General features: G+C 41.1%; 1 protein-coding gene across 9 annotated transcripts in view; it reads right to left on the bottom strand.

Moving 5' to 3' along the window:
- Positions 1-4,331: 4,331 nt before the first annotated feature.
- The window catches only part of cadpsa (Ca2+-dependent activator protein for secretion a), a 161,728-nt gene continuing 138,317 nt past the window's right edge, over positions 4,332-27,742 (bottom strand). For all 9 annotated transcript variants that reach the window (XM_029431327.1, XM_029431329.1, XM_029431328.1 and 6 more), the window contains 2 exons: positions 8,548-8,652; positions 4,332-7,172 (listed from right to left, as the gene is read on the bottom strand). In XM_029431327.1, the coding sequence (XP_029287187.1) occupies positions 6,999-7,172; positions 8,548-8,652 (279 nt within the window). In that variant the 3' untranslated portion in view covers positions 4,332-6,998. The remainder of the gene's footprint in view (positions 7,173-8,547; positions 8,653-27,742) is intronic.

Raw genomic sequence — 27,742 nt, 5'->3', positions numbered from 1 at the left:
TTAGAAAGGGTCAAATATCTGGTAAAAAGAAAGAGGTGTGCACAATCAAGTGTGGTTGCATTAGGGAGGATTAACTCCAGACATCCATCTAATAATAACAGTCTCAGTTTAAGATGGTGATATTGTTGATCCCCATATGGGCTTGTACTGTATACGACCAGGAAACAGGACAAACAGTCCCGTGTAATATTCATTCCTAAGGTATCACACAATCTGTCCTTGTATCTTGTCTGAACATTGAGTGAGATTGCTTTAAACTGTAAGCTACTCTTTTCATGGAAAAGATCTAAAATTAATCAGCGGGTTTGTTGTCCCCTCTTAAGGCCACGATAAGAAGGTTTTGGTGCATGGGGAGGGAAACATAAGAGGCTTTGGGGGCTGCTTATATTAAAAGGATCTGACATCTACCTGCCCTCTCAAATGGCTGGCAATTTTGACACTTCTGGCACGCAAAGCAGTCATACAAAAATAATCACATCTCCTGGGCTGTAGGCCTACTCTGTTGTGATGCTGTTTACCTTAAAGGACACTGTGAAAAGCATCGCAAATGAAATGCCTCTTCACAACAAATCACAGACCAATTTATTTGGCCGCTTCAATGTCTACACATGGGCTGATTTCTCTCTTCATCTTTTCATTTTCCTGTTGTCATTTTCCACACGTATCATGTCGGAGATGGCTTGATGGACTCAATGTGTCGGAACGGCTTGTTCTCACATCCGTATCACTGCAGGACTCCCCACAGTACAGCAGCGGCCTGTCAGCGATAAAACTCGGGGCCAGTTCTCACTGTGATGGTCAGTTGGAGATTCTTTTTATTTTGATACAGTTATCGTTTCCCATTTCCCCACTTGATTGGAGCTTAAAAGCCAAAGCAGCTCAGATCGTGCCGGCATAAATCTCCAGGCCCATTAATCCGTCCTGGTGTCGTCTCGCGCACAGAACTGCCCAATCATGTCTGGATATTCATGTGCAAATTAAATGAATGATACTCCGAGGCAGCTCACCAACACTGCGGATTGGATGTTAAAATAGATGGGGTGCTTTGTGCGTTTGCTGTTGATTATTCTCATATGTGTAGGATATGAAAGAATTGCCTCTGCAGAGACAGTTATGAGCATGTAAGTTCTCTGTCACATTAACTTAAACAGCCCTTTCTTTTTTCTGTTCTGCTCCACATCCCCCAACAGTGTTGGCAGCCATTATTTCTGAAGATGAATTACTGGGTATGAGAAACATGATGATAGTTTAACAGGGCACTGATTAAATAATAACCAAAGAAATGTGGAGGAACCAACCTTTGAAATGAAAGCTAAATGTCAAATGTATTTTAATTTATCACAGGATACCAATATTAACCATATGTCAGTCAAATCCACATTGTTACACTTTCCCTGTAAATCTCCAGTTTGTTATGTCTTGATATCCAATGAAATAAAAAATGCTGTTATAATATTAATATTCTGTTCCAAGCTATTTGGTATTTCATGGTAAATACGTGTCGAACACAGATGTGTGCATTGTTACAGTAAATTACCCTCATCGAAAGCAGAATACCACTAATACCCCCATACTGTGTCATTCTTTTCAGTAGATGCATTTAAAAAAAATACATTTCAGTCATGTATTTATTGAAGGACAGATGCAAGACAAACAATTAAGGCAATATTTTCCCTTCCTTTCTTTTCTGAAACAAATAACCTCTCCCCACTTCCCGCCCTGCCCTTGGAGGTCCATAAGGTACAACGCCACAGGACAGTAGTTCCATATGAGAGAAAGATTTTGGGTCAACCGTGCCAACCCCTCCTTGAACAAGTCTTAGTGAAATCACTTTTCTTCTGATGTTAAATCATCACTTTTGATTTTGGGAAATTCTCTCGTTACCTATCTGTGAATCCGATGTGATGAGAAGATTAAGTGAACTGTTGGTCAAGGAAATAGTCCAGCACTAACTGACAACATTGGAGTTGTTGGTGTAACGATCTACTTGTTCTTTGGTGTCCTGTTTTATGTTGAAGTGTTCACTCCCCCTTGTTATATGTCTAGTTGTACTTCCTGTATGTGTGTTTACCCTCCCTTTCTGATTGTTAATGTGTTCCTCCTGTGTCCATTTACTCTGCCCTTGTGTTTTTGCCTTTCTCCCCCAGCTGTGTCTTGTTCCCTAGTTTGGTGTCTGTGTATCAAATCAAATCAAATCAAATTTATTTGTATAGCCCAATATCACAAATTATACATTTGTCTCAGTGTGCTTTACAGACGGTACAGGATACGACACCCTCTGTCCTTAGACCCTCGCATCGCACAAGGAAAAACTTCCTAAAAGAAACCTCATAATTAAAGGGGGAAAAAATGGAAGAAACCTCAGGGAGAGCAACTGAGGAGGGATCCCTCTCCCAGGACGGACAGACGTGCAATAGATATTGTATGTACAGGATAAACAACATAGTACAAATACAACATTTGACAGAAATTGTGTGTTGAAAAAGAGAAAGTCTGGATGAATCCAGGAAAATGTCAAAAAGGCTTCCCGGTGTCCAGCAGGACCAGGCCAGCAGGCGCTGTCACGATTCCTGATCCTGACGTAAACTTTATCAGTGGCAACCTGCCACATGAGACACAGAAACTCCAGGGATGATACCCCGGATGATGAGTTAGTAACAAACATTTACTTAAATGCATACACATAGAGAGGGAGAAGAAGAGAGGGAGAGGAGGAGAGAGGAAGAGAAGGAGGAGAGCAGGGAGGTGTCCCCCGGCAGTCTAAGCTTATAGCAGCATAACTAGGGGCTGATCCAGGGCAAACCTGAGCCAGCCCTAACTATAAGCTTTATCAAAAAGGAAAGTCTTTATCCCTGTCTGCCCAAGTGTGTTTTGTCGGATTGTCATTCATGTTACGTCGTGTTCTGCTTGTCCCCTGATTGGTTTGTGTTTTTGTGTTTTGTTAGCTTCGGCTTTATTTCAATAAAGCTCGCTTTTTGTTAAGACCTCGTCCAGAGTACTGCATTTGGGTCCTCCCCTTCACCCCAGAGTGACAGTTGGAGTGTGTATGTTAGCACTTCCAGCTTCCACTCTTTGTGCTTATAAAACGTCTCTGTTCTGGACAGACAGAGATTAAACTGAGTCCGGCACTGACCGGAGAGTTCACTGCTTAAAATGACAAACAGGTCTCAGATATCGCAGCTGTCGCTAATTAACATTACATTTAACTTGGTAATAGACCAACATGAATCTTGTTAACTGTTTTCAGGTGTATATACTCAGCTCAGATAATTTGTGAGGGAAGAAGCTCAACTCTGCGACATGTACAACTACGAGTGGACTGTTGCGCTTCAACTCAGTGACACGTCTCGTCTTTTGCATCACGTCAATTTTAGGAATCACATTCTCCCAGGTAAACTCCAGGAAATAAATATATATATATAAATATGTTCACCTGACTTTCATTATGGTAATAGTGAAAATGATAAGACATTCACTGTTTCCCCAAAGTCTGAGTGTTTCTTTAGGTCCTGAACAACATCTAATCTATAAATGCATCAGATCACAGAGTAAACTGTAAATCTCTAAACTGCTATCGATGTATCCTAAGATCTAATAATATCAAGCAAAATATTACAATAGTGTTGGTTTGTCTACTGGTTAACCATATATGTTATATGAACCATGTCCACTTGCAAACAAGTCAAAACATTTGAAGCAAACTACTACAGATGAATAAACCTTTGTTGCATTGAGCTTTAGTATCATCGAGGAGAAAGTTACATTTCCCTCGCAGTTGGATTTACATCGTTTCCTCCACTCTTGTCTAAAATCAGTTTTTTCTCTGTTCTTCTGAGAAGGATTTGTTTCCCCCCTTCTTTAAAATAATTAAAAGATATCCCGTCTTCTTTTAATTTGGGACGATATTATATCTCTAATAATCCTCCCGACTTTAGTCTTCTTGATTTGATTTTACGGTCATTGCTGATTTGATCCCTGGGCATTCTTTCAATCTCCTTTTGGACAATAATATCAACTCTTAACATGACTGATGCTTTAATCCAAAGCATTAATCTCAGACTCTCTTTCTTAAGAAAATGCTTCTGTGGGGGAGGGAAGGAGGCCACGGATTAACAAATATGTATTTTTTTGCAGTGACTAGCTCTTTGTGCTAAATAGTACAAGTAACTACCAGTAGTTGAACCTAAATGTATTACTTATCAAAACCTTTCTATAAAAAAAACAAAGATTTAGATCAAATCATCAACACGGTTTCAGCTGATTTCTCTCCTGAATTCACTTTCAGTCAGTCAATTCACAGCAAGGAATGAGGTAACATGTTCTTTCCACGTTTGCCATTATCCTTTATTGAAATGTTCTCCGACTTGGTGGGCTCTTCTAGGAGGCAGAAGCATGATGAACCCACCGGTAACTTCACACATGGAGCAAACACACTTAAGGGAGTGAACACCGGGGACATGCAGTACTTGCACGCAGGGCGACGCACAGTATAGAAAACTGTTGAAATTACAGGCAGACTTCACTTCCCATCATCCATTATAAAAATGGGGATTAGCCCCGTCATACATGCTGGAATGAATACAGAGCACATATCAGGACAGATGGCAAATAAACTCTTACTTAAATGATATTTAACTAAAATAGAGCATTCGTTTTAAAAATGAAAATGTGAAAAAGGATGAAAACGGGTCTATTAGTGTGATAAAACCAAACTGTATGCGTATTGCCTTGCTAACTTGTCTATTAAACAAAATAAAGAAAGGAAATGTCAGAGGCTTTAGGTTGAAGTGGAAATCAAAGCACCAACGTTTGAAAAAGTGAGAGCGTGAGTCAGTAAGTGTTTACTTACAAAAAGATGCAGCTTGTGTTGATAGATTTATATGTAAGCAGTTTGACGCTGCGATTCTTAAATGAGTTACACTGTATCACTTTCTTTGTAAAGGATACATGAAGCTTACTCACTCACTCTGGATGCACTTGTGGCATTCACACAAGTAGTAAAGTTCCAGAAGTGTTTATATTGAAGCCAGAGATAGACCTCACCTCCTCTTTGATTCAAAATCCTCTTTTTTTTCGATTTAACTCCACACAACACAGACCATGTCCCATACACATTTTACACGTGTTTTACTCTTTGCTAGATATGTGCCTTTGCTTTATTTTGTGTGTACAATTTCATCTCTCATGCAAAAAATGTGTTTCATTTAGCTGCTTGGTTCAAACTGACTTCTTACTTACTTGTCACAATTATGCAGATTAATGGTGTTGTTGACATATTTAGGTTAATTACATGAATGTTTTGTTGAATAAAGATGAGGTCTTGCCCTGCTATAGTTAGTCCTAGGGATGTCAGTCTTCCATCCATCTGCGGACCATACCAAGATATTAGCTGTGGACAGTCCTGCTCTCCAGAGGCTGATTCCTTGTTTTATCTTATTGCCCTCATGATGCCCTCAGCCAACCCTTAGGTGAGTATTCGCGTACCGGTGTCAGTACGCAAACTGAAAGGTGGTGGAGAGCTGGTAGATTGACTCTGTTGCATCCCTGTGCTCGCTTCAGCTGCATTACCTAGATACTGTGGATGAACCTTTGAAGTATTATGTCTGTGTACTTTAGGATAATGTTTTTCAAATACACAACAGCTAGTTGCCCAGAGTTCATTCTTTGTTTCATACATTTTCCAAACCTGTCTAGCATGGTTTAGCCAGCAGACAACTACTGACAAACTGCCAAAGCCTTTTGGGTGAAACTCGTACTTATGCTACACACATGCTAACACCTATTCAGACTGTATTAGGCTAACTGGAAGAGGTGAGAGACGAGAGACGCCATTGACAATGATTCCTCGTATGACACCGGGTAAGAGGGGAAAGAACGGGAATTCTGTTTATGCTGAATGATGTTTTCAGTTTTGACTATTTTGCTAAAATTGACAACATTTTTGCACCTATCAACTTTATTGTTGACAATGTCTTTTCATTTGCTGTTTGACAGTGGTTGCGACTATTTGAGAAACAAAGCTGAGAACAGGCAACAACCATCACTGTCACATCCGACCACAGAACATAATTTTAAACATTTTGTTTAGATTTTTTAAGTTGCAACATGATTCAAACCCATTGTTATATGAGACCATATTCATACCTTTTACAACAATGCAACACAAAGTTAAACATTTTTAGCATAACACAAAGAAATGTATAGCCTTGTTCATAAAGTTGAGAACAAAATTGTCAACCATATTGCATGAGGACATTCAGGGGTAGATTTGTAAATATCTTATGAATGTTTTAGTTTTGCACTCATGTTCATCATCCATTTGTTGGCAGGCTTAAAAAACAGAAACCTGTATCAACACTGTTTCACTTTGAACCACAGTTTAGTAACCTGGATCATTTGAGTGTTACATACGTTTTACTGAATCAGAACTGCCTAAAGTGAAGAGATGTGTGTACTTCTTAGTTTTCTTGACAAGCAACAGGAAAGCTCCCACACAAAGACTGCAGATGTTTTGGGAGGCACACAATGAAGGTACAACATAATGTTTTCCCTTCAGAAGATGAACTCCATATAGATACAACCACCTTAGTCTTTACTACCTTATTTATAAGGCTGCTTTGTGTGGTGTTCACAATCACAGCTGGGCTTTTCTCACTCTCTTATTCTGGAAACTAATTTGCTCACATTTCAGTTTTAGTTGTAAGGAATGAAAGCTTGATGAGCCTACATTGATCATTTCTACATGAATAGCATTGATAAGACAGCCTTGCGTATTGCAAGTGTTTATAGACACAACATTTTCTTCTTGTATATATTCAGACAGAAATGTGGAACTATTACAGCAATGATAAACTGAAACAGCAAAATAATGCAGTGAAAAAGTGGGACGTTAGGCCAATCTGTTTTGACCTCACGGAGAGGCTGCATGGGTTCTCAGGCTGCGTAGTGCTAACCGTCTGTAAAGATTTGACATTATTGTAGTTTTCAGGCCCTTTGATTCAGTTATCGTTGTCCTCTTCATCACTGTCCTTCATGGAAACGCCTTGCATCCCTCCTTCCCTCACTGAGGCAGTGGCTTCTTCTAAGGTCAGCCGGTTTCTCACTGTCTCATACATCTTACTGTTCAATGTAGAGTCCAGAACACCTTGAAGGCGGAAGTCACGGTACTTTTTCTATTACAAACAAAACAAAACAATCAGAAGGTTCACTGTACGGGTTTCAAAAGGGTATTAGTGTCTCAATTTCATCTGAGCTGCCTGATCTCTGGACTGTGAGAGTACCTGCCACAAACAAAAGATTAATGTCCCACTTCATGGGGAACCTCCTTGAAAGGATGTGGCTGAACCCAAACTGTTCTCATACACTGACTGTCACTGTACCTTAGAAAGGTAACCTACTGTAATTCGTATATATCCAACAACATCAAATTGTTTGTATTCCAAGTCATTTTGAACCAGCAGGTATAATGTGTGAACAAATCCCCACACGGTTGGTGTGGATGGGTGGCCACCGAACTTACACCCAGGAGGCCGCTGCTCCGCTTTTGGAAGCAGAATTGATTTATTGTCACGTAAATACCGTGCATAAGTTATTCCAACCCAAAACTTTTCCTGAAGCTAACCTGCTACTTTTGTTGCCTAGACCTAACCAAGTTGTTTCCTGTGAAGACGGAAGTTCATTTTGAAAGACTGTATGGACGTAACAAGTGACGTGTGTTGCTGGACATTCGTAGGAAGGACACACAAAAAAATAACTTTTGATAAGATATCATAAAAACTTCTGTAAGTAATGTTGCAGGCTGAACCTGCACCTCCTACTCAGACACTTTACACAACTTTATGTGTGGGGGACATCTATACCTTTACTTTGTGGAGAGTTTCAGAGTCAGTAATGAAGTCAGTCAAAGGACAGGTATTTAAGTGGACAGTACAGATTGAATAATATGAGATAAGAATCATTTTGTATTATTATTATTGCACGCTACAGTGGGTGTGAGTGGACACTTATGAAGAAGAAGAAAACCTTGAACCTCTCAGTGCTACTGATTCATTCGTGAGGTTTTGTAGTCTAATATATATACACATCATATTTTATAAGATAATTTTTCAAATCTGCAAAGTAACAAGTGACTATTGTTGTCAAATAAATGTAGTGGAGTTAAGATGGTTTACAGATTGAACCTGAAGCACTAATAGCCCTGTTTGGTTGTTCCATAGCTGTTCTTGCACTGCCGCATACTGTACAGCAGAGCCTTATGTTCACAGCAATGTGGATCATTCCCAAGGATTGAAGGCTAACAGCACTTCTTGCTTCTCCACATGGTTTATAGAAATAGTTTCAGGGACACAGTTTGAGAAGATTCAAAGCAACACACATGGTTTTCATGACAAATGTGAGAGTACCTCGGGCCCAATTATTAGACACCTTACATCTCGTTTGTTTGTTTATCAATGTGGGAAGCAGCAATGAAATGTTATAATGTACCAGAGTTATAAAAGCCTTAATCTACATATGTGGTTTAGAAATGTAAAAGGCAGCCGTTCTCACCTTGACAACCCTGATGAGAATCTTCAGCTGATAAACGTGGAGCTGAAGGTCCATACGGTCAGTCAGCCATGTTCCTAGAAGGTTCATAGTGCTGGTGTACCATTGCTGTAGACACACAAGCACACAGCACATATCACTGTCTGATACTCCATGAAACAAATTAATTCAAAGCTTGTTAACTTAACAGAACACACAAGTGAAAAACAACATTTCAACACTTAAAACAATGAATCCATAACCTTCGAAATTAGTATCTGTAATGCATCGACTTTGGTGTATTTGGCAGACAAAGCTTGTGATGTCATCCTTGCAGTGTATCCTCATGACAGGGTTTTCTTGTGGATCATTGAGGGAGAGGCCAGGGGGACAAAGCTGTCAAACAAATCCTCAGCAGACCGACGTCGCGTCGGACGCATGGCCTCATCAAGTCATTAGAAAATGACAAGTAGCACAGAGCAGGCACTTCTCTATAGGAGGGCTTCTGCTGCCGTTCAGAAACACCCACACAGTCTTGCCTGAGAAGTTTAGGAAACAGTTCCTGTCATGTGGAGCCCCATCAGATAGTCCTGTAGGCTTAGGATTTATTTAAGTCTGGATCGTGGACCCCGGGAAAATCCAGCAGCCAATTAGGCATCAGTTAATGGAGATCTAACAAAGCGTAGGGCGAGGCTTATGATGCTCTTGATGCACAGCAGCGAGTACTGCAATGCACACTTGTCATAATCCATTAAACAAATCTTTAACTTAAAGTGTCAGTTTAGCAGTATGTTCCAAGCTGTATTGCCCTTGCCGTTGAATATTACGGTCTCTCTCTTTAATGACGAATGTGCATTTAATGACAGAAGGGATTCTGGGAAAAGAGGGCTTGAGTACACAACACATGTATTCTGGTATTGGCTCATTCAGCTACTAAAGCTGCATAGGAAACTTAGCCAGGAAAGTTATTTTGTCCTGAAAGCCAGGTTTCCCTTGTTATTCACATTATTATTGATATTTTAGAATATACACGTTTGTATTGTTGTAGTAATCTTTTCACATTTTTTATGAATTAAGTGAAGCAGCACCCCTCTGGATAGCAGTCTGTTAATATATTCTAATATATTCATCATTACCGTATCTGTGCTTCTTTTCAAAGCTCTGAGGATTATGAACATGTTTCTGTGTACAAACTTGGGAGAAAAATAATAACTGATGGATAACCTAACCCTAAGCCTAACCCTAACCCTGTTTCTGTCTTTGGTTGGTGTATTCTATTTGCAGCTATGTGTTGTCAAATTGGTAAAGATGTTTGCTATGTATTTGCATGTTCTCTTAGTTTGCAGTGTGTTGAGCTGTCAGGGCCACAGTACAGTACAGTTCAGTACAGTTCAGTACAGTTCAGTTTTTGCTTTGCAATGAACATCAACTCAGTACTCACAAAGTACTGAGGTACTATAGTAAGCACTAGTCCTCTTAATAACATTTATACAGGTGTTACAAGCTACAAACTTGAATCCTAACACTGCTTCATGGAGACAAGCCTTCTCTAAACAGTGACCTCTGCGAGCCACAGTGAGCTCAGAGCATGGCAGCCATGCAGAAACAGAGCCGAAAGGCTACAGATGTTTCTCTGTGGGCCCTGACTGTTGCCAGTCTAATTGATGGATAATGATGAGCGGGGCTGATACTAATAGAAGCCGACTGACTTTCAACAGTCAGGGTCACAGCAGAAGGGATGGGGGGCTGGACAAGAATGGGAGGAGAAATAAAGTGGAAGGGGATAGCAGTGTGTATATGTCTGTGTGTTTAATAAAAGGGATACGATGCCAAGGGCTGGTACAACACCGATTGTATCCTTGAAAGTAAACTACTTTCTATCATAATGATTGAATGTGAGCCTTGACAAAGTAGAAAGTCAAAAGGTATACACAAATCTGGGGAAGTACCGTAAGTAAACAATGCAGAATTACTGCGGTGGCGTTTGTCAACAATACGGAAGCGTTTGAATGCAAATTCTCCCTAATTTTTTCTTTAACCTTTAGTATGTATGTAATCTTACTTTTGAACCTGTGCAGTTGCCCAGCCTAACATGGTGAAACAAATAATGTCAGCTAAGTTAACACTGTTTTCGCTAGCTAACATTAGTGGGCTCAGACAGAGGCTGTGGGGGTCCCACAGAATTAATGAACTCAATCAACTAACTGTGGCGTTATTGTAAAATATAATCTTTTGTTCACTAACTTGGGTCACCTAATGACCACACACATCATCCAGTCGGCATGACGTGCAGAATACGTACAGTGGTGTTAACAGTGACAGTGATACCTGGTGATTCTCAGCCGAATGCGTTGTTGAGCGAACAGAACTTATCATTTAATCATTTTGAAATACTTACTCATCTATATTTATTTTCTATGCCATGGAAAACTTCACTCTTATTTGGCGGACAGTCAATGCTGTTTGTCAGCTAGATAGTTAGTTCAGTAACGTTAGTATATTGCGCAACACTTTATCAGTTGTAATGAAATAGTCGTGACCAATGTCAATATGTGAAATTTGAAGAAATTTCAGATCGCCATCCATATAAGGTACCTTCATCAATAATGGGGTGCTACTGCATAATGTCCAACTTCATGTTTATTGACTACAGTATAAGGGTTGTAGATGGAAAATAATATGTGTGTGTGTGTGTGTGTGTGTGTGTGTATATGCATGTGTGTGTGTGTGTATGTGTGTATGTATGTATGTGGAGGGGGGGTCCACAATTATATCTATGACACATAGACATAACTCTATGTACAGTTAGGTCCATAAATATTTAGACATTGGACAATTTTCAAAATCTTGGCTCTGTACACGACCCCAATGGACTTGAAATTTAACAATTTGAGGGTATTTACATCCAAATCAGATGAATGGTGGAGGAATTACAACACCGTTTATATGTGGTATTCCCTTTTTAAGGGACCAAAAGTAATTAGACAATTGGCTGTTCAGCTTTTCCATGGCCAGGTGTGTGTTATTTCCTCGTTAGTTCATTTACAAGAACCAGATAAAAGGTCTAGAGTTCATTTCAAGTGTGGTATTTGCTTTTCGAATTTGCTGAGGTCAACTCTCAATATGAAGTCTAAAGAGCTGTCACTATCAGTGAAGCAAGCCATCATTAGGCTGAAACATCAAAACAAACCCATCAGAGAAATAACAAAAACATTAGGTGTGGCCAAATCAACTGTTTGGTACGTTCTTAAAAAGAAAGAACGCACTGGTGAGCTCAGCAACACCAAATGATCTTGAAGACCATGGAAGACGACTGTGGTGGATGACAGAATAATTCTTCTTCTGGTGAAGAAAAAGCCCTTCACAACAGTTGGCCAGATCAAGAACACTCCAGGAGGTAGGTGCATCTGTGTCAAAGTCAACAATCAAGAGAAGACTTCACCAGAGTAAATACAGAGGGTTCACCACACCATGTAAACCATTGGTGAGCCTCAAAAACAGGAAGACCAGATTAGAGTTTGCTAAAACGCATGGAACAACATGGAACAACATCCTGTCGACAGACGAGACAAAGATCAACATGTAGAATGATGGGAAGAGAAGAGTATGGAGAAGGGAAGGAACTGCTCATGATCCAAATCCCACCACCTCATCAGTGAAGCACGGTGTTGGTCGTGTTATGGCGTGGGCATGTATGGCTGCCAATGGAACTGGTTCTCTTGTATTTATTGATGATGTGACTGCTGAAAAAAGCAGCAGGATGAACTCTAAAGTGTTTCGTGCAATATTATCTGCTCATATTCAGCCAAATGCTTCAGAACTCATTGGACGGCGCTTCACAGTGCAGATGGACAATGACCCAAAGCATACTGCGAAAGCAACCAAAGAGTTTTTTATGGCAAAGAAGTGGAATGTTCTGCAATGGCCAAGTCAATCACCTGACCTGAATCCAATTGAGCATGCATTTCACTTGCTGAAGACAAAACTGAAGGGAAACTGCCCAAAGAACAAGCAGGAAGTGAAGACAGCTGCAGTAAAGGCCTGGCAGAGCATCACCAGGGGCCAAACCCAGCGTCTGGTGATGTCTATGGGTTCCAGACTTCAGGCTGTCATTGACTGCAAAGGATTTGCAACCAAATATTAAAAGTGACAATTTGATGTATGATTATGTTACTTTGTCCAATTATTTTTGGTCCCTTAAAAAGGGGATAGCACGTATAAAATGTGTTGTAATTCCTCCACCATTCATCTGATTTGGATGTAAATTAATCAAATTAAAGCTGACAGTCTGCACTTAAAGCACATATTGATTGTTTAATTTCAAGTCCATTATGGTCGTGTACAGAGCCAAAATGATGAACATTGTGTCAATGTCCAAATATTTATGGACCTAACTGTATATATATATATTTAAGCAATAGCTCACGCCATGGTATATGCTCATTATATCACAGTTGAGGGGCTGAGGGAAAATAAAATAGTCCCTCAGTTGCCTTCTGCACAAAACATAGTGCTAACAGCTAGCATGCTAACAGCTAGCATGCTAACAGCTAGCGTGCTAACAGCTAGCACGGTGTTCTGTTTGTTTCTTTTTTTTTCATTTGGTCTACCTGCTCTTCACGTAGCTCTGCATGTCGTCTTTTAGGGGCTTTTTTCTCTGGAGATAGGCACTGATCAATCCACTCCTCCAGAGTAGAGAACATTGTACTATACGGATTGCATAAATGGACGGTCCCTTGTATTGGCGCATGCGTGACCGGAACCCGGAACCAGATTGAACTGTAAACACGTCTGTGTTTCAGCCTGTATAGTACGTGTTTGATTATTGTCATTTCACGCTGATATTATTTATAATAAAAGCAACCGAACGAATGGAACTCTGTTCTTATTTACATAGTAATGCTTTGTAAGTTTGTTTCTTAACGGACGTAATTTAACAGCTGTAACGGTTGTAGCTTTTTCTCAGACGCTGAGGGATACTGACTTGTTGTGAAAAGTAACTACAATTCTACCCGTGATATACGCTCATTATATCACGGCTAAGAACCAATCAGATTGCTTGATTTGACATGTCCGTTTTATAAATATATATATATAACTGCACTAACTAGTGCAAAAAAAAATTTTGTCCAATTTTTAATTAGCAGACTAAACACAAAAGAACAAAACCTGCTCAGTGGGACACCGAGATCAGACCTGCTGAGGCCGCAAGAAGAGGAAGCGAGCAGGTCTACATGTAGGTCAAACTCAGTCAGTGGAACATGGGTGAAAGAGAAGATGGCTGTGCCGAGGCAGCTAGGGTGAATCAGCGAGGCGACCTGGTGCCAGCAGCTTCCTATCTGTCGCTGTGTGCCTGTGAAGGCTTCAGCGTGGCAGCAGGCCTGTGATCTCGCCCCGAGCACAACCCCCCGCCGAGAGGCCAGGCCTGGAGTGACTGATCCACTGACTGGCTGCTCTCCCTGGTTCTATCATCCACTCCTTCCTCACTTCTCCTTTTCTTTAGACTTTGCACCGTGCCACACATTTCCCATCTGCAGCCATCTTTACAGCAGCCATTTTGTGTCCTGTTCTGCTTTACTCCTCTTCATTTTATATAAAAAGAGGCCTTGACAGCTATTTCACAAGTCTTCTTGCTGCCATGACTGGCATTTTGGAGGTCTGTCAGGGACATCTTGTGTACACATAATGCCTGCGATTTTCATCAACTTTAAGATCTTTTTAATGCCAGTTTGAAAGCAATACCAGTTTCCTCATTTAAAAAAAGTGACTGTTGATCCATCATTACATATCTGCATGAGTAGTTTAAATTCTCCCCAGGAGAACAGAACAGAACACAAAGACTGCTGAAACTACATTTAAGACGTAAAACATTACCTGTGTTAAAACAGTTTTCTTTATTACAATCTTACGCGGTATAGTTTGTAAACCACAAATGAATGATTTGTGGTTTTAGAGTTTATAAATAAAATGGACTCTTCTTCATTTTAAATGAATGTAACCATTGTTACCTGGAGACATATGGAGTGAACTACATGCTATACGGCTGAATCAGGTTATGTTCCAGATTTCCAGATTAATTTGAATAATTTTTACACATTTTAAATGTGATTTTACATAATATTTTCTTACTTCTGGAACAGACCTGAGATGTTCCAGTTTCACTTTGACTCTCTCTAAGCCTTGAAAAAAAGATTAATCAGAATGTATTGGCTGAGGTTCCATTCAGTAATTATATCCAGTAATTAAAGGAAGACAGTGTGGAATTTAGGACACCATCCCAGTTAACTTGTCTCCAACAATTCCTCAAAATTAAACAACAACGTAGAACATTAGTCATTGCTTTCCATGACAACCCATATGAGCTTGGTTAAGGTTTGGAAACATGACTGTTGACAGAACACAGGTTGCAACCAGGGTCGACATACAGACAACCATTTAACCCATGGTTAGGTTGGAATCTATAGTGAGTGAAGGCAAAGGAAGCAGTTTATCGTACTACCTTCTGAAACTATATTTGGTATCCAATTCAACACACCTCTTAGCCAATTAGTAAACAGCATTGTCCAACCATTGCCATGGTACAAACTCATATCTTTATTCTAATCATAAATCATTTCTGTATATAATGTTGAAATCCTTTAGAACTTCGTGATGAAATGGTCCGTAAAAGACGAGAAATTAATCACATCACTTGAATTCTATTGCAAGACCACATTCTCTGACGTAATCATGGGAGATTATCCAGTCCATGAATACAAGGCTGATACTAAGGAGGGCATTATTCTCAAGTTGTCTTGGAGAGAGTCATCTTCTTAGGAAAGTAATCCTGAAGATGCTTCCATGCAGATGGGCTATCAGGTACACAGCTGTTCATTTTCCCAGCTGTTTCAGCTGGCCCTGCGTTGTGGATTATGTTATGAATCGACTCTGTTCTGAATCTTAAGGATCCCCTGAAGTCTCCCTATGGCTTTCCTATATAAATTACAAAGGAGGGGCCGCTGGTTCCAGAAGGGTTTCTCCCCATTTTGTATTCCTTTTTTAATGTCACTTAATTAATGTTCCCTTACATGGAAACATGAGACTCTCCGGGATAATGTTATGATCCTGTAGCTTCATGTTACGACAACCAGCTTTTTGTGAGAAATCAAGTTTTCTCCATCATTTTGGTATGGCTCTAAATACTACAACACCTATGAGCCTCGGCTGCTGTTGCTATGGAGAAGAAGCCAGTCAGAGGCGTTGCACATTCAAAATGTGTTTCAATTGTAAACAAAACAGGGCTCCATCTTGAATTGATCAAAAATGGGTCAATCAACCATTCAGTATAATCTAGTTTGTATCATTAGTCATTTGACCAAATCTGAAGGCAAAAGAGTTTGCTGATTTTCCAAATGTTCAAACGTGGGAATAACTGCATACATGTTTCCATTCCTCGAAAGCATCTAGAGTGTTGCCCTTATTTGTAGATAAAGAAAATGACAACAGTAGTTGTGTGAAGAATGACAAAAGAGACCTTGAAATGGTTCAAATCACAAGTTCAAACCACATTCAATATTACTTTCCACAACCTTTATCTGGAATTATCATTTTCTCTTCTAAAACCTTTTTCCTGAATTGTTGTCTTGTCTTTTGCCTTCCTACGGAACAATTGACTGCATCAATTCAGTCTCAAGACCTTCTGTCACTTAAAATTGTTTCATCTCTGTATGATTTTTACTTTATTTGCCTCCATCTACACTGTTTTACCTCAACATGTGTAATTATATTTCTTGGGTTTTCTGATAATTGTATTTAGTTTCTTATTCGGATCCGCTTTTATTCCAAACAAGGAGGCTGGTTGTTTCTTCTGCCCTGACTTCATCATAGTTTCCCTCCAAATGGTATTATGTACACCATTTGTGCAGCAACCTTTTCACCTTCTCTGACATGGAACTATCGAGCTATTCAAACTCTTTTTACCTCAAAATGGCCACAGTTTCACCTCAAACCCTTAGACAATGTGACAGCCCTTCAGGGCGTCCAAATGTTGATAAAGTTGAAAGCTACTTTGACGTTTGTTGAGCTTGTCAAATGAACAGTTATGGTCCCTCTTGCTTTGTTCCTCTTGGCAGGGACTGACAAAACAAAATCATCAGAACAGAAAAATTCACCCAAGCTCTCTTTTTAAGGCTGCATGGGGATCAGCAGGGGGCTAGCGCTTGTTGACAGCCAAAACAAGCGTAATATGGCTCTGAATACATAATGCCATAACCCAACAGGGATCAAATCTGTGACATTCTAACGAGTTCCATCTGAAGGAAGGGCATCCATTCCTTCAACTGGGTTATCTGTGGGTGTGCATTTGTGTGTGTTTTGTCACCTCGCGACATGATGATTAACCCCTACCTATACACAGGCGACATGCACGCCACGCACAACACAACACACACACTACCCACCTACACACATATACATCTGCCGGTTCATCCCTCTTCAAGCGAGAGTTGGGAGACAGAGCAACCTCCTGCCCCCATCTGACACCAACCCACCCAACCCAGTAAAACCCCCCACACACCGCCACACACACACTCACAAACCTCGCCTTGAAGCCAGGGTTCACACCCAAGTATTCACATGGCGCTTGGCAGGGGGGGCCTGCCACCAGCAGGATTTGATGATGCACACCTCTCCTTCTTCCCTTCCCCATCCACCTACTCACCTCTTTTATGACCCTTTTGCATATATTTGCTGTGTAGTCTAATGAGAGGGAATTGGCCTTTTTACTTTGAATGGAAAACAACATATACAGCTTGTGGCCTCAAGTTTTACAATGTGGCCATTTTAGCAGACAACTTACATTTCATTAAGAGAGTACTGTGAAGAATGGCAAGCAGAAATGTGCATCCAAATAGAGACATTGCCCTTTTTTGATGTGGGCAGAATAAAGCTGAGCCCTACATGCATACTGTACTAATGAACCCTTTGGACAGTTAGTTCCAGGTGGTAAGGAGCCACAGGAACTAAGGCAGAACCAAAAGTCCATTCCAAGCGTTTCACATGCAACAAACCATTAAGATGAGGCACAGGACTTTGATAATAGATTACCAAATTACAGACGTGTTTGAGGCTCTGTTGGTACTCCTGAGGAAACAACAACACAGGTGCGTTCTTCATCTGTTTCCTAATTTTTACTGCTGTGACACACAGGGTTTTTCTCTGCTTTAGAAGATAACTGCAATGGAACTATTTGCAAATGTATCTTGTTCGCTCGCTTTGTTCGCTCATTTCCACTCCCTCTCACTCCCTCTCACTCCCTCTCACTCGCTAATTCCCCTCCACCGAGTTGATTTTATTTTTGAATGGCTATGTCTTACTCATTTTGCTGCAAGTTTTTAACTTTAAAATTGGTCAAATGGTTTGCTGGCACACATATTTTATGATTTTGTACAGTAAACTACTACTCTGGCCTGAATTCATGACAATGTCTTTTGCAGTAATTACATTTGAAAAACTATTGAGTATTGAAAAATATTCAAGGAGTAACTTGTAACATGTTTTCTTTCCGTGCGTTGTATTACGTGCGTGGCATTGGCGGTGGTATACAATGTATTCTTCAAATATATAGCGAGGATGTAACTTACATGTCTTAAGTGTCAGCATGTGTTGTAACCTGTGCACTTTTTGTAAGTCGCTTTGGACAAAAGCGTCAGCTAAATGAACTGTAATGTAATAAAGAGCAATCGGGAAACTTTCACTTCCAACATTCCACACACAACAGATCAGTGTTAACTCTAGGTACCTGCAGCACGAGCAGTTACAGTGCTGTGTTGTGATGTGTTCCAACTCTCTAGCCAATGAATGATGTCAAATATAAGGACAATTTTGGAGTAGTCCTTTATAGATGAATAAAAACAAATGCTAATCTCTTGTAATAGAAAGAAAATGCCCACCCACTTTTTGATAAAGAATACAGTTTTCTTGTCTAGTGCATTTAAATAGATCACAAATAGAAGTGGACTACATTGAAATAAATCCCTGGAGGGAGGGCGGACACAAGGCAACCACCCATGGTGTGCTGAGGTCAAAAACAAGCCCCCCCTTGGATTACGCAAAAATTCAAGAGAGAGAGAGCAGAAGTTTACAGAATAAGCTTAAAAGCAAGTAGAAGGGTTCAAGTAGGAGCAGAGGAAGTCTGCACAAGCAAGAGCCTATCTGAGTGCAAACATACAGTTATGAGCAGGAGTAGTTTGTATTCGGGTGTGATAGCAAAGTTTTGAGGTGATGTTTTAAAAATGTGATAATGAAGACATGGGTACTTCTGCATGCTCTAAAATTGAAGTCTGTGCTCTTGATTAAAGGTAACATGTGATTTAAGTGCATGTGAGTGAAAGGGGCTAATAATACATGCTTATTAACACACGCACACACACACACACACACACACAAAACCCCCAAAAAGCCAACTGATTTGTTAGGTCAGAGGCCCTCTTTTGTGGGGCCGCTCAGGAGCTTTTGTGCTGCTGAGAGCCAGGAATGTTGGGTCTGAGGAGGAGCCTCACCACAGGGGGTACACAGGGATTACAAGCAACCTGGGACTCTGCCTCTTTCTGCCTCTGCTGCTGCTCCTGTGTGTGTCACGCATGAGTGTGTGCTTTTAAAATGTAGGGCTAAGTAACAAACCATAACACTTGTTGAACATTATGCCAGGAGAGAACTGAAGTACTGAAAGTTTGCATTGAATGCTCGGTCAGTCTGTGGTTTGTTCAGATACTTACTGATTTGAATTATTATTTTGTTTATTTAGTTGTGTTTACTTTGTTGTTGTTGTCTGTTTTAATTAAGACAACATAACTCAGAATGTAGTTTATTTTCCTAGTTTACAATATTTGTGTGTTTTGTGTGAGCCCTGTAACATATTACAAAATTTCTGATTGCACAAAAACTAACTAACAAAAGAGATATTACATTCGCACCTGAAAATATTTAATGAGCAAAAATAGTCTACATCGAAAAACCACATTGATATTTTACTGCGCCACACTTCTTCGAGTGCATAGCTACAGTTTTGATTCATATTTAGGGTTTTGATTAGAATTTGGAAGGATGAAGGTTTTGGTTTGGCTAATGGTTAGTTGAAAAGTTTAATATTACAGTTTAAGGTTAAGTAAAAACAGTCCAAAGCCATTTTCTTATATGAACTCCGGTTAATGTAATGAGAATCAGGTCTGGACATTGTCCGGAGTTTCCTTTTCACACATACTGCACACAACTGGAGATTGTCCGTGTCTGAAGCGTTCTCACGTACTGGAAATAAATGGTAAATGGTAAATGGACTGCATTTATAAAGCGCTTTTCCAATCTTTGCGATCACTCAAAGTTATTTACAACACATGTCAGCATTCACACACATTCATACAGAGTCAGCGGCTCCATACAAGGTGCACATCAGCTCGTCAGTAGTGTAACCATTCACACACACTCACACACCATTCACATACACTCACACAACGTTGGTCATCGGGAGCAAATTGGGGTTCAGTATCTTGCCTAAGGACACTTCGACATGCTGACTGCAGGACTGGGATCTGGGAAGCGCACTTGCTTGCTGTGAATGCTACAGAATAGAATAGAGCCACTCATGGGTTTAACCGGACTTTACACGTACTTAGTACTAGGGAGCTGGCAGGGTAGAATGTCCGAATGATTCAGACGTTTGCGTTCTCACATACAGCTCTTCCTGGTAATCTTCAAGTTGCAGTGAACGTATGAAAGGGGCTTATGAAAGTCTTCACAAACGTTTAGAAATGTAGAAGTGGAAGTACTGAAAGTTGACATTGAATGTTTGGACAGATTCTTAGGTTTAGACATAAAAAGAAGGCAATTATGTTATAATTTTACAACATACATGGGATTAACATTATAAGTAAGGTTGGGGAATGACACATTCAGTGTTCCTTTGTAATTGGGCGGGATTTTAACCATGGTGAAATAACACGATATGGTCTGTAATAGTCTTGGACATTCAGCAGGACAAAGACAAAAGAGAAAGACAGAAGCCTTCCTATGGGGGGCACAGGAGAGTTTAAGGCTAATGTCAATCCAAAGTCAATCCGGACGGGATTTGATTTTCATAAGAACCACCGAGTTTGCCAAAAAAGAATGTTGTTAAAAGAAACCGATGCCTCATCATCTCCTTGAATGGTTTACTCCCTCCAGAGAGCACTTTAACACCTTAGTGAAGTGTTTGGCTGTACCATGTATAGATATATACATGTTCAAATGAATGCAAAACAAATAAAAGTACCCATATTCCAATTCAATTCTTCATGAGAGAGAGTGAGAGAGAGGGAGAGAGAGAGAGAGAGGGAGAGAGAGAGAGAGAGAGAGAGAGAGAGAGAGAGAGAGAGAGAGAGAGAGAGAGAGAGCTTGAGAGGGAGGGAGAGACAGAGAGATAGAGAGGGAGAGAGAGGGAGAGAGAGTGAGAGACAGAGACAGAGAGAGAGACAGAGAGAGAGAGAGAGGGAGAGAGAGAGAGAGTGAGAGAGACAGTGAGTGAGTGAGTGAGAGAGAGAGAGAGAGAGAGAGAGAGAGAGAGAGAGAGAGAGAGCATGTCCTGCTGAGACCCAGCTGTGTCTGCAATTAGCAGGAGGCATGGAATGATGATTGCTGGTGCGGCAACACTAATGTCAAGTGGCAGGCTTCCTTGTGACGGAGAAGGAAGGCCGCTGAGTGGCATAAAGCAACACTACTTTTTCTTTCAAACACACATGCTTACACTGGTACAGACACATAGCCCATATATGAATACAGACAGAGACAAGGAAATAAATGTGAGGTTGGTGTGGGTGGGGGGGGGGCTTTAAATCTGACTGCAAGACATTCTGCATTTTGGACAAAAGCTTGTCTAATCCTACCTGCTCTGCTTTTCTGAGCCCACCGCTGACCTATTCTAGTCTTGCTCACCAGCTCAGCAGAGAGGGCCTATTGACGACGACAATCAATTACCATAGTAACCCACACAGTAGGTCGGGAGCCCCCCTCTCAACCCCAATCTTAGTACCAACACCACTAGGCCCCCATCCCTCCAGCTCCTTGCTCACCTTGTCACCCAACAGCAGGACTAAGCTTGACCCTCAGAGCACAACTAGAGCTTTTCACTGGAGGCTAAAGGGGCTCAGCATCTTGCACTGGATGATGTCATCCCTGAGGCCACAGCAACACTAATGTGGGCAAATGTGAAAATGCATCTTTCTTCCCTGACCTTCGATCTACATTTAGCTGGCATATCAACCCCGAAAACTTTCAAAAAAAGTATATGCATATATATATATATGAAATAGAGAATAAAGCTCTTTTCAGACATGAAACCTTCCATATTGCTCGCTTCAATATCCATCTAATCAACACTGTAGATTCGCTAATACATTGTCTCAACAATGGCATCATTTATTAGACTGAATATAGATTTATATTCCATATTCAATAGCCTAGAATTTGACAGTGCCCCTGCAGAGTTTAAATGTTAAGATTTTAGGATTAAGCAAACGTGTCTTCAACCTTGTTAAACATGTCATTCATGGCTATAGACAACTATGTCAGCAGCATTTAAGATCCCTAATCAGATGACTGAAACAGAAAGATTTCACAAAAGATCACAGAAAACAGAGTAGACCATTGTCTGGCTGAGACCCTTCAGGCACAGTCTACTGTAAACCCAAATGATAGCTGCAGAGCACATTGTGTTTGCCAACTAAAAACATTAACACAACACCAGGAGAATCCTACACACAACTGAACTCATTTGAGTTTCAGCTGAACTATAAGAATGCAGTTAGGATGTTTTCCTATTTCTTACAGTATAGTTGCATTAAGGCCTCAGTTTGCTTCACATGGACTTGGTTGTATGACATTTAGTCTGACTCGTGTAAAGGCAAACATCATATATCCTTTTCTGACCACACTCAAAGGCAGGGTGAAAGGTTTGCTATCAGAGTCTGCTCTTGGCTGGCACTTTCACAGCTCCGTATATCTGGTCGACCGCTGCAAAAAGTGAGCTTATGTGTCCGATTGTCAGTTTTGGAATTAGGATAATCATACAAAACTTTGTTCCTTTCTTTGACCATTTTCTTTTGTGGTCATTGGTGTGTTGATGTGAAGGGACATATAACTATGCTTGCAAATGTATCTGCCTCAGTGTGGACAGACAAGAAAGGGGCTTTTCATAGAGGTTCAATGGGGCTCAGCATCTTGTACTAGATAGTCATTATCTGACTCTCTCTCCCTCTTTCTGTCCCCCTCTCTGTCCCTCTTTCTGTCCATCTCTTGTCATTAAAGAAATTGGGTAAGTTAAAGGAGATGGAAGGAGCAGAAGTGCTCTGAAAGTAAGACTAAAGTAAAGTTTTGGGCTCAAAAAGCTCACAAGTCTCAAACTGTTTTGATTGTGCTGGTGACACAAAAGGCAAACCCCGGCTGACCATTGACCAGAGTCTGAGCACAGCTGGGACGGCAACAAAACGTGCAGCTGGTTAAGAAAAGAGTGCTGAGGAACAGGATGGCAATCAACCCCGGGTGTAGCATCACAGGCGAAAGGTAAATGTTTATCTCAGGTCTGGTATTTCTTTTCAGTCCGCCAATCTGGGTCTCTTACAAAACACCCATCTCCTTCTACCCGCAAGTGTCAGTTCAACGGACAAGAGAGATTAAATAAGGAGCAACTTTACAAAAACATGGTGGTTTGTAGAAGGGATGGGTGTATATTTGGGGTGGTGGGTGGAGGGGGTTGGGGGCCATGTTGTGAGGAACTAAACAGTTGGAATTACAGTCAGCGACCAGTCATTGAGTAAACATACAATGAGCAACAGAAAAGCTCTGTGGTGGACAATAAAAAAAGAAAAAAGCCGCCGGCTTCAGGCCCTGAGAAAAGTGAGCCATTCTACTTACAAAGAGCCGCTTAGGGGTGGATTGAGGGAAGGAAAAAGAGGGCTAAAACACTTGTGGGCTCAGGGAACTCTATAGGGGGAGTGAAAATGGAATAAGCCAGCAAGCACTTGAGGGTCCCGCCGAGCACCTGAATGGGAAAGAGGGGTGGAGTGGCAGAGGGGGGTCTGGGGAAGGTGAATGGCCTTCTTTTTGGGTCCAATTTGTCTCCTTTCACCCTGCTCGCCCTGCTCCGGCTCTGACAGATGTACAAAGAGGGAGCGGCGCTGGGCCACTCATCCACATACACCCGTGAGCAGCTGTCACTTTTGTCAGACAAGTTAATCAAACAAATGCCACCATACCTCCCTTTTTAACAAGGCAGAAGGAAAGAGGGATAGAAGGGGGCTGTAAAAGGGTGATAGAGACCTGAGAGATGACATGTATGTCCTCGATCAATTCACCCTGCTGGCCCGGATCAATACACCAGCAGAAATAGACAAAGGAGAAGCCTCCATTAAACTTGTATTTCGCTCCTTTCTGAATGATTGTGGCCCTAGTGTCCTTTGCTGTTTCCTCCTGGGAATGCTCACAGAGGATTTAGGCCCGAAAGGAACGAAGCCGGGAAACAAAATGCTCTCGCTCAGTAATTATTAAGGACTTTAAGCTGCTTACAGACTTCATTAAACGGAAGTGAAACCTTTTCAGAGCATGTTTTGAACAGTCACACAGTCAATCTAACCTATCCTGCTTGGCTGGCCTTTTTCTTTATTATTGTGACCTACGACTACGGCCTTTATTTTCCTCCCTATTGGTTGTGTAATCCTTTTACAGATATTTTACTTAAACCTAAAAGAGATTACTGACTGGCATGAAAAACAACAAGAGGACATCGCTGCAGTATTGCAGTCATATTGTTGTAGATGAAGGGTAAAGGACATCTGGTCATTGTCTCTCAGAAATAGCACACTGATCTGGAAAAAGGCAATCCTACAGTAAAACATTGCAGAGATAAACGGTCGCTATAATTTATTTATTTATTATACGTTTTATTTTTGGGTATCAGTGAGAACAAATGTGAGAAAATAATCAGATCAGAAGTCCAATGTATCATTAATTATCTATGAATGTCATATATCATTGCACTTTGGGCCTACAGTGGGAATGTATCTTTATATGATTGTATTCTTTATGTCATTTTACAATCAGTATCAGTCTTGATATAAGATTCTTATAAATATCCTCCCAGTGGTTTCCACCAGGTCACACAGCCCTAAAAAACGATGATCTGTTTTGATCCAAATACTTGATGAAACAGATGATTTCATCATAAATTACTCCAACTTCCTATTATCACATGTTTACTCATTACCTTGTAGTCATGTCAATTGTGATTCCATGTTCTCAGTTTTTTCTCAAATGTTTTGAATAGTATTTTTCACTTTTTTTATGATGGTACTGATTTTTCTATCCTCACAGAAATGTTACAAAAAGGAATACAAGTGATTTGAGAGGAATAAAGACGTCCGACAGGCTGCAGGAGTTAAGTTTGCGTGTTGCCTGAGCTCAGTGTTGATTACATTGTTCACTTGGCACGGCAGTGGGGCTGGCAGTTCATGACCGACGCCGGCAAAGTGGTGAAACGTCTCCGGACAGTCAAGTGGTATGACGGCAGCTCCATAACCCGGTAGTCTGCTGGCATTCTCTGTCCCTGTCTGTTCACCGTAACACCACCCCGCACCCACCCGTCCACAAACCCACCCGCCGTGACCAAAGTACAACTGTGGCGATGACAACAATCTCAAATCCCTCAATCTGCAGCTCAACCTGCCCCCTGACCTTGCTCCGCTCTGTCACAGCCGTCCAGCAGTTGGTAAGCAGAGCGAGACGGGAGGAGCAGCAGCGATTAAAAAGCGCTTTAACTTTCGTCACACAGAAGTGCAATTTCACCACGCCTGTGAATCTGATAACTACCCAAGGTCAACGGAAATACTTCAAATCAATCAATGAGCCACACTCCTAATCCCCTCCGGGCAAAGGCAGATTAAGTGTATAATTGACCTGTGTAATCCCAGTATCTGCAACTTCAGCCCCAGTGGGGAGGAAGGGGAAAGGGGGAGGTGGCTCCAAAACTCACTGGCTCGACAACACCACCACTGTCTTCCTCTTTCTTCCTGCACTCCTTTCTTTCCCCCCAACCTGGCTGGCATGTTGGTTGCCTGTGCTGAGTACGGGGGGAGTGACATGGAGCAGGAAGCTGGGGTATATCAGTACACGGCTGGATTTGGCTCAGACTAAAGACATGGCTTTTTTTAATCAATGATCCCCAGGCTGTGCAGTGCTAAATCCCCCTTCAGTATCATTTAAGCACATCTGTCTTAATCCGGGGCTCTTTAGCCACTCTTTCAAGAACTAAACCACAGAGGGGGGGGACCAAATTAATTTTTCGCTATTCCCCTAACACACACACACATCTCATACCTAACAAACAACAAGTTATTTTCAACGCATGTGTATGGCCAAGAGATTGTAATGCTCTGACACTTAATACAACAGGTGCAAATAGTCAAAACACAAGCGCCTTGAGATTGCTTTTAGCTTTGAAAGGCGCTTTACAAATAAAATGTATTATTATTATTATTATTATTATTATTAAGCAAATAAAGAAACCATCTTTACAACTTGACAACATACTGTATATGTAGCACCAAACACAGACCTCTGGGGGCAAGAATGTTGAGTCCACTAATAACTAGAAGGGCCTTTTACGTAAGTGCAAATAATATTTGTATTTGCACACGTGATTCGGATCCATTTGAAATGTTGTTATGGGTTCTTCCTTGGCCCATGCTTCACCTTCACAACAAGTTCATTAAAAATCAGGCCAGCAGTTTTTCCGTAATCCTGTTGAAAACAAATGCCGAAACATAACCTGCTTGGCGGAGGTCATAATTAAAAAACTAACACTAGATGCAAAAATTGTGAGTTCATTTTCTGACATCATTGATAAATGTTTAATTTCTGTAAATTGTGAGTTAGAACTTCCGGTTAGAAAGTTATTGCCGGTTACTCCATTTGGCCTTGAGAGTTTGAAGCTTTGACTTTATGGAATTCGTTATTTTGTATTTTAGTACACCACTTAAAAGTTGTTGTCATTGACATGTCTTTCTGTTGTCAGCAGTATAAAGTATTGATTACTAATGTGACTGAAGCACATGAATGCTACCTGTAACAGGAACTGCTAGACAGCTGAATTAAGACCTTCCAGCCATCAATCCATATCCTGCCAATTATCTGGGCTTGAGTTATGGTGGCATAAGGCTAAGCATGGTACCACATACATCCTGCAGCTCTTCCTGGGGATCACAAGGCATCCCCTGTTCAGATGGGATATGTAATCCCTCCAGTGTGTTCTGCATCTGCCTCTGGGTTTCCAACTAGTCAGATGTGACCAGAATCTAAAGGAAGGCGTTCAAGAGGCAGCCTTAAGCAGAGTTCACATTATCAGTGGTAAAACTATGGCGAGAGCGTTTTGCCCTTGGTGAGGCGCACCACTCACAACTTTGACTTCGATTGCTGCCAACCTTTCAAATGGCAACCAATGAGATAACAGCTGTTTGAAACAGCACAGGCAAGCAAGGGAGGTTACCATTGACACAAAACTAAAACCAGCCCTACTTTGTGCAGAGAACATTTCCTATCATGTTAAGGCAGCTTCATACGATGCATAAACCACCTCATGCTGTCTGGCTTCCTAGATGCCTTTGCTCTCCATCCTGTCTCTCACCCCAAAGACACTCTGCAAAAGAAAAACTTGGCACTTGTGTACAGTAGACCAACTAATTAATTGAGAGCTTCGCCTTCAGGCCTGGCTCCCTCTTCACTACAACAGGCCCGTGCAGTATGGCTGTGCATGTCACACCAACCCGTCAATCATGTGTTCCATCCTACCGTCACTTGTGAACAAGAGAGACGGTAGGATGGATCTCCTTTACTCTGACTTAGGCTGTGTGTAGAGATCCTGTGAATGGAAATCACAAACAGAACTGGCAACAAGGCACAACCCTGCATGGTGGAGCTCCATGAACACTGAGCAAGTGCATTATTTGCTGTCGACAATGCAGACAATGCTCTCGATTGCTCTCCCATAGTTACTGTATATGAGGAGGGAATGGCTCGTAGTGACTGCTCAGGTACTCCGCAGAACCCCAACAACATACACCAGGGGACGTGGTAACAAAGCACACTTAGACTTCCTGGGCAAGCTTCCATGTCCAAAGGCATCTCAGCAAGAATGAAAAGCTGGTTCACTGACATCGAGCAA

Source organism: Cottoperca gobio, chromosome 5, assembly GCF_900634415.1.
Source record: "Cottoperca gobio chromosome 5, fCotGob3.1, whole genome shotgun sequence".
NCBI classification, from domain to species: domain Eukaryota; kingdom Metazoa; phylum Chordata; class Actinopteri; order Perciformes; family Bovichtidae; genus Cottoperca; species Cottoperca gobio.
This window is presented reverse-complemented; position numbering and strand designations above follow the sequence as displayed.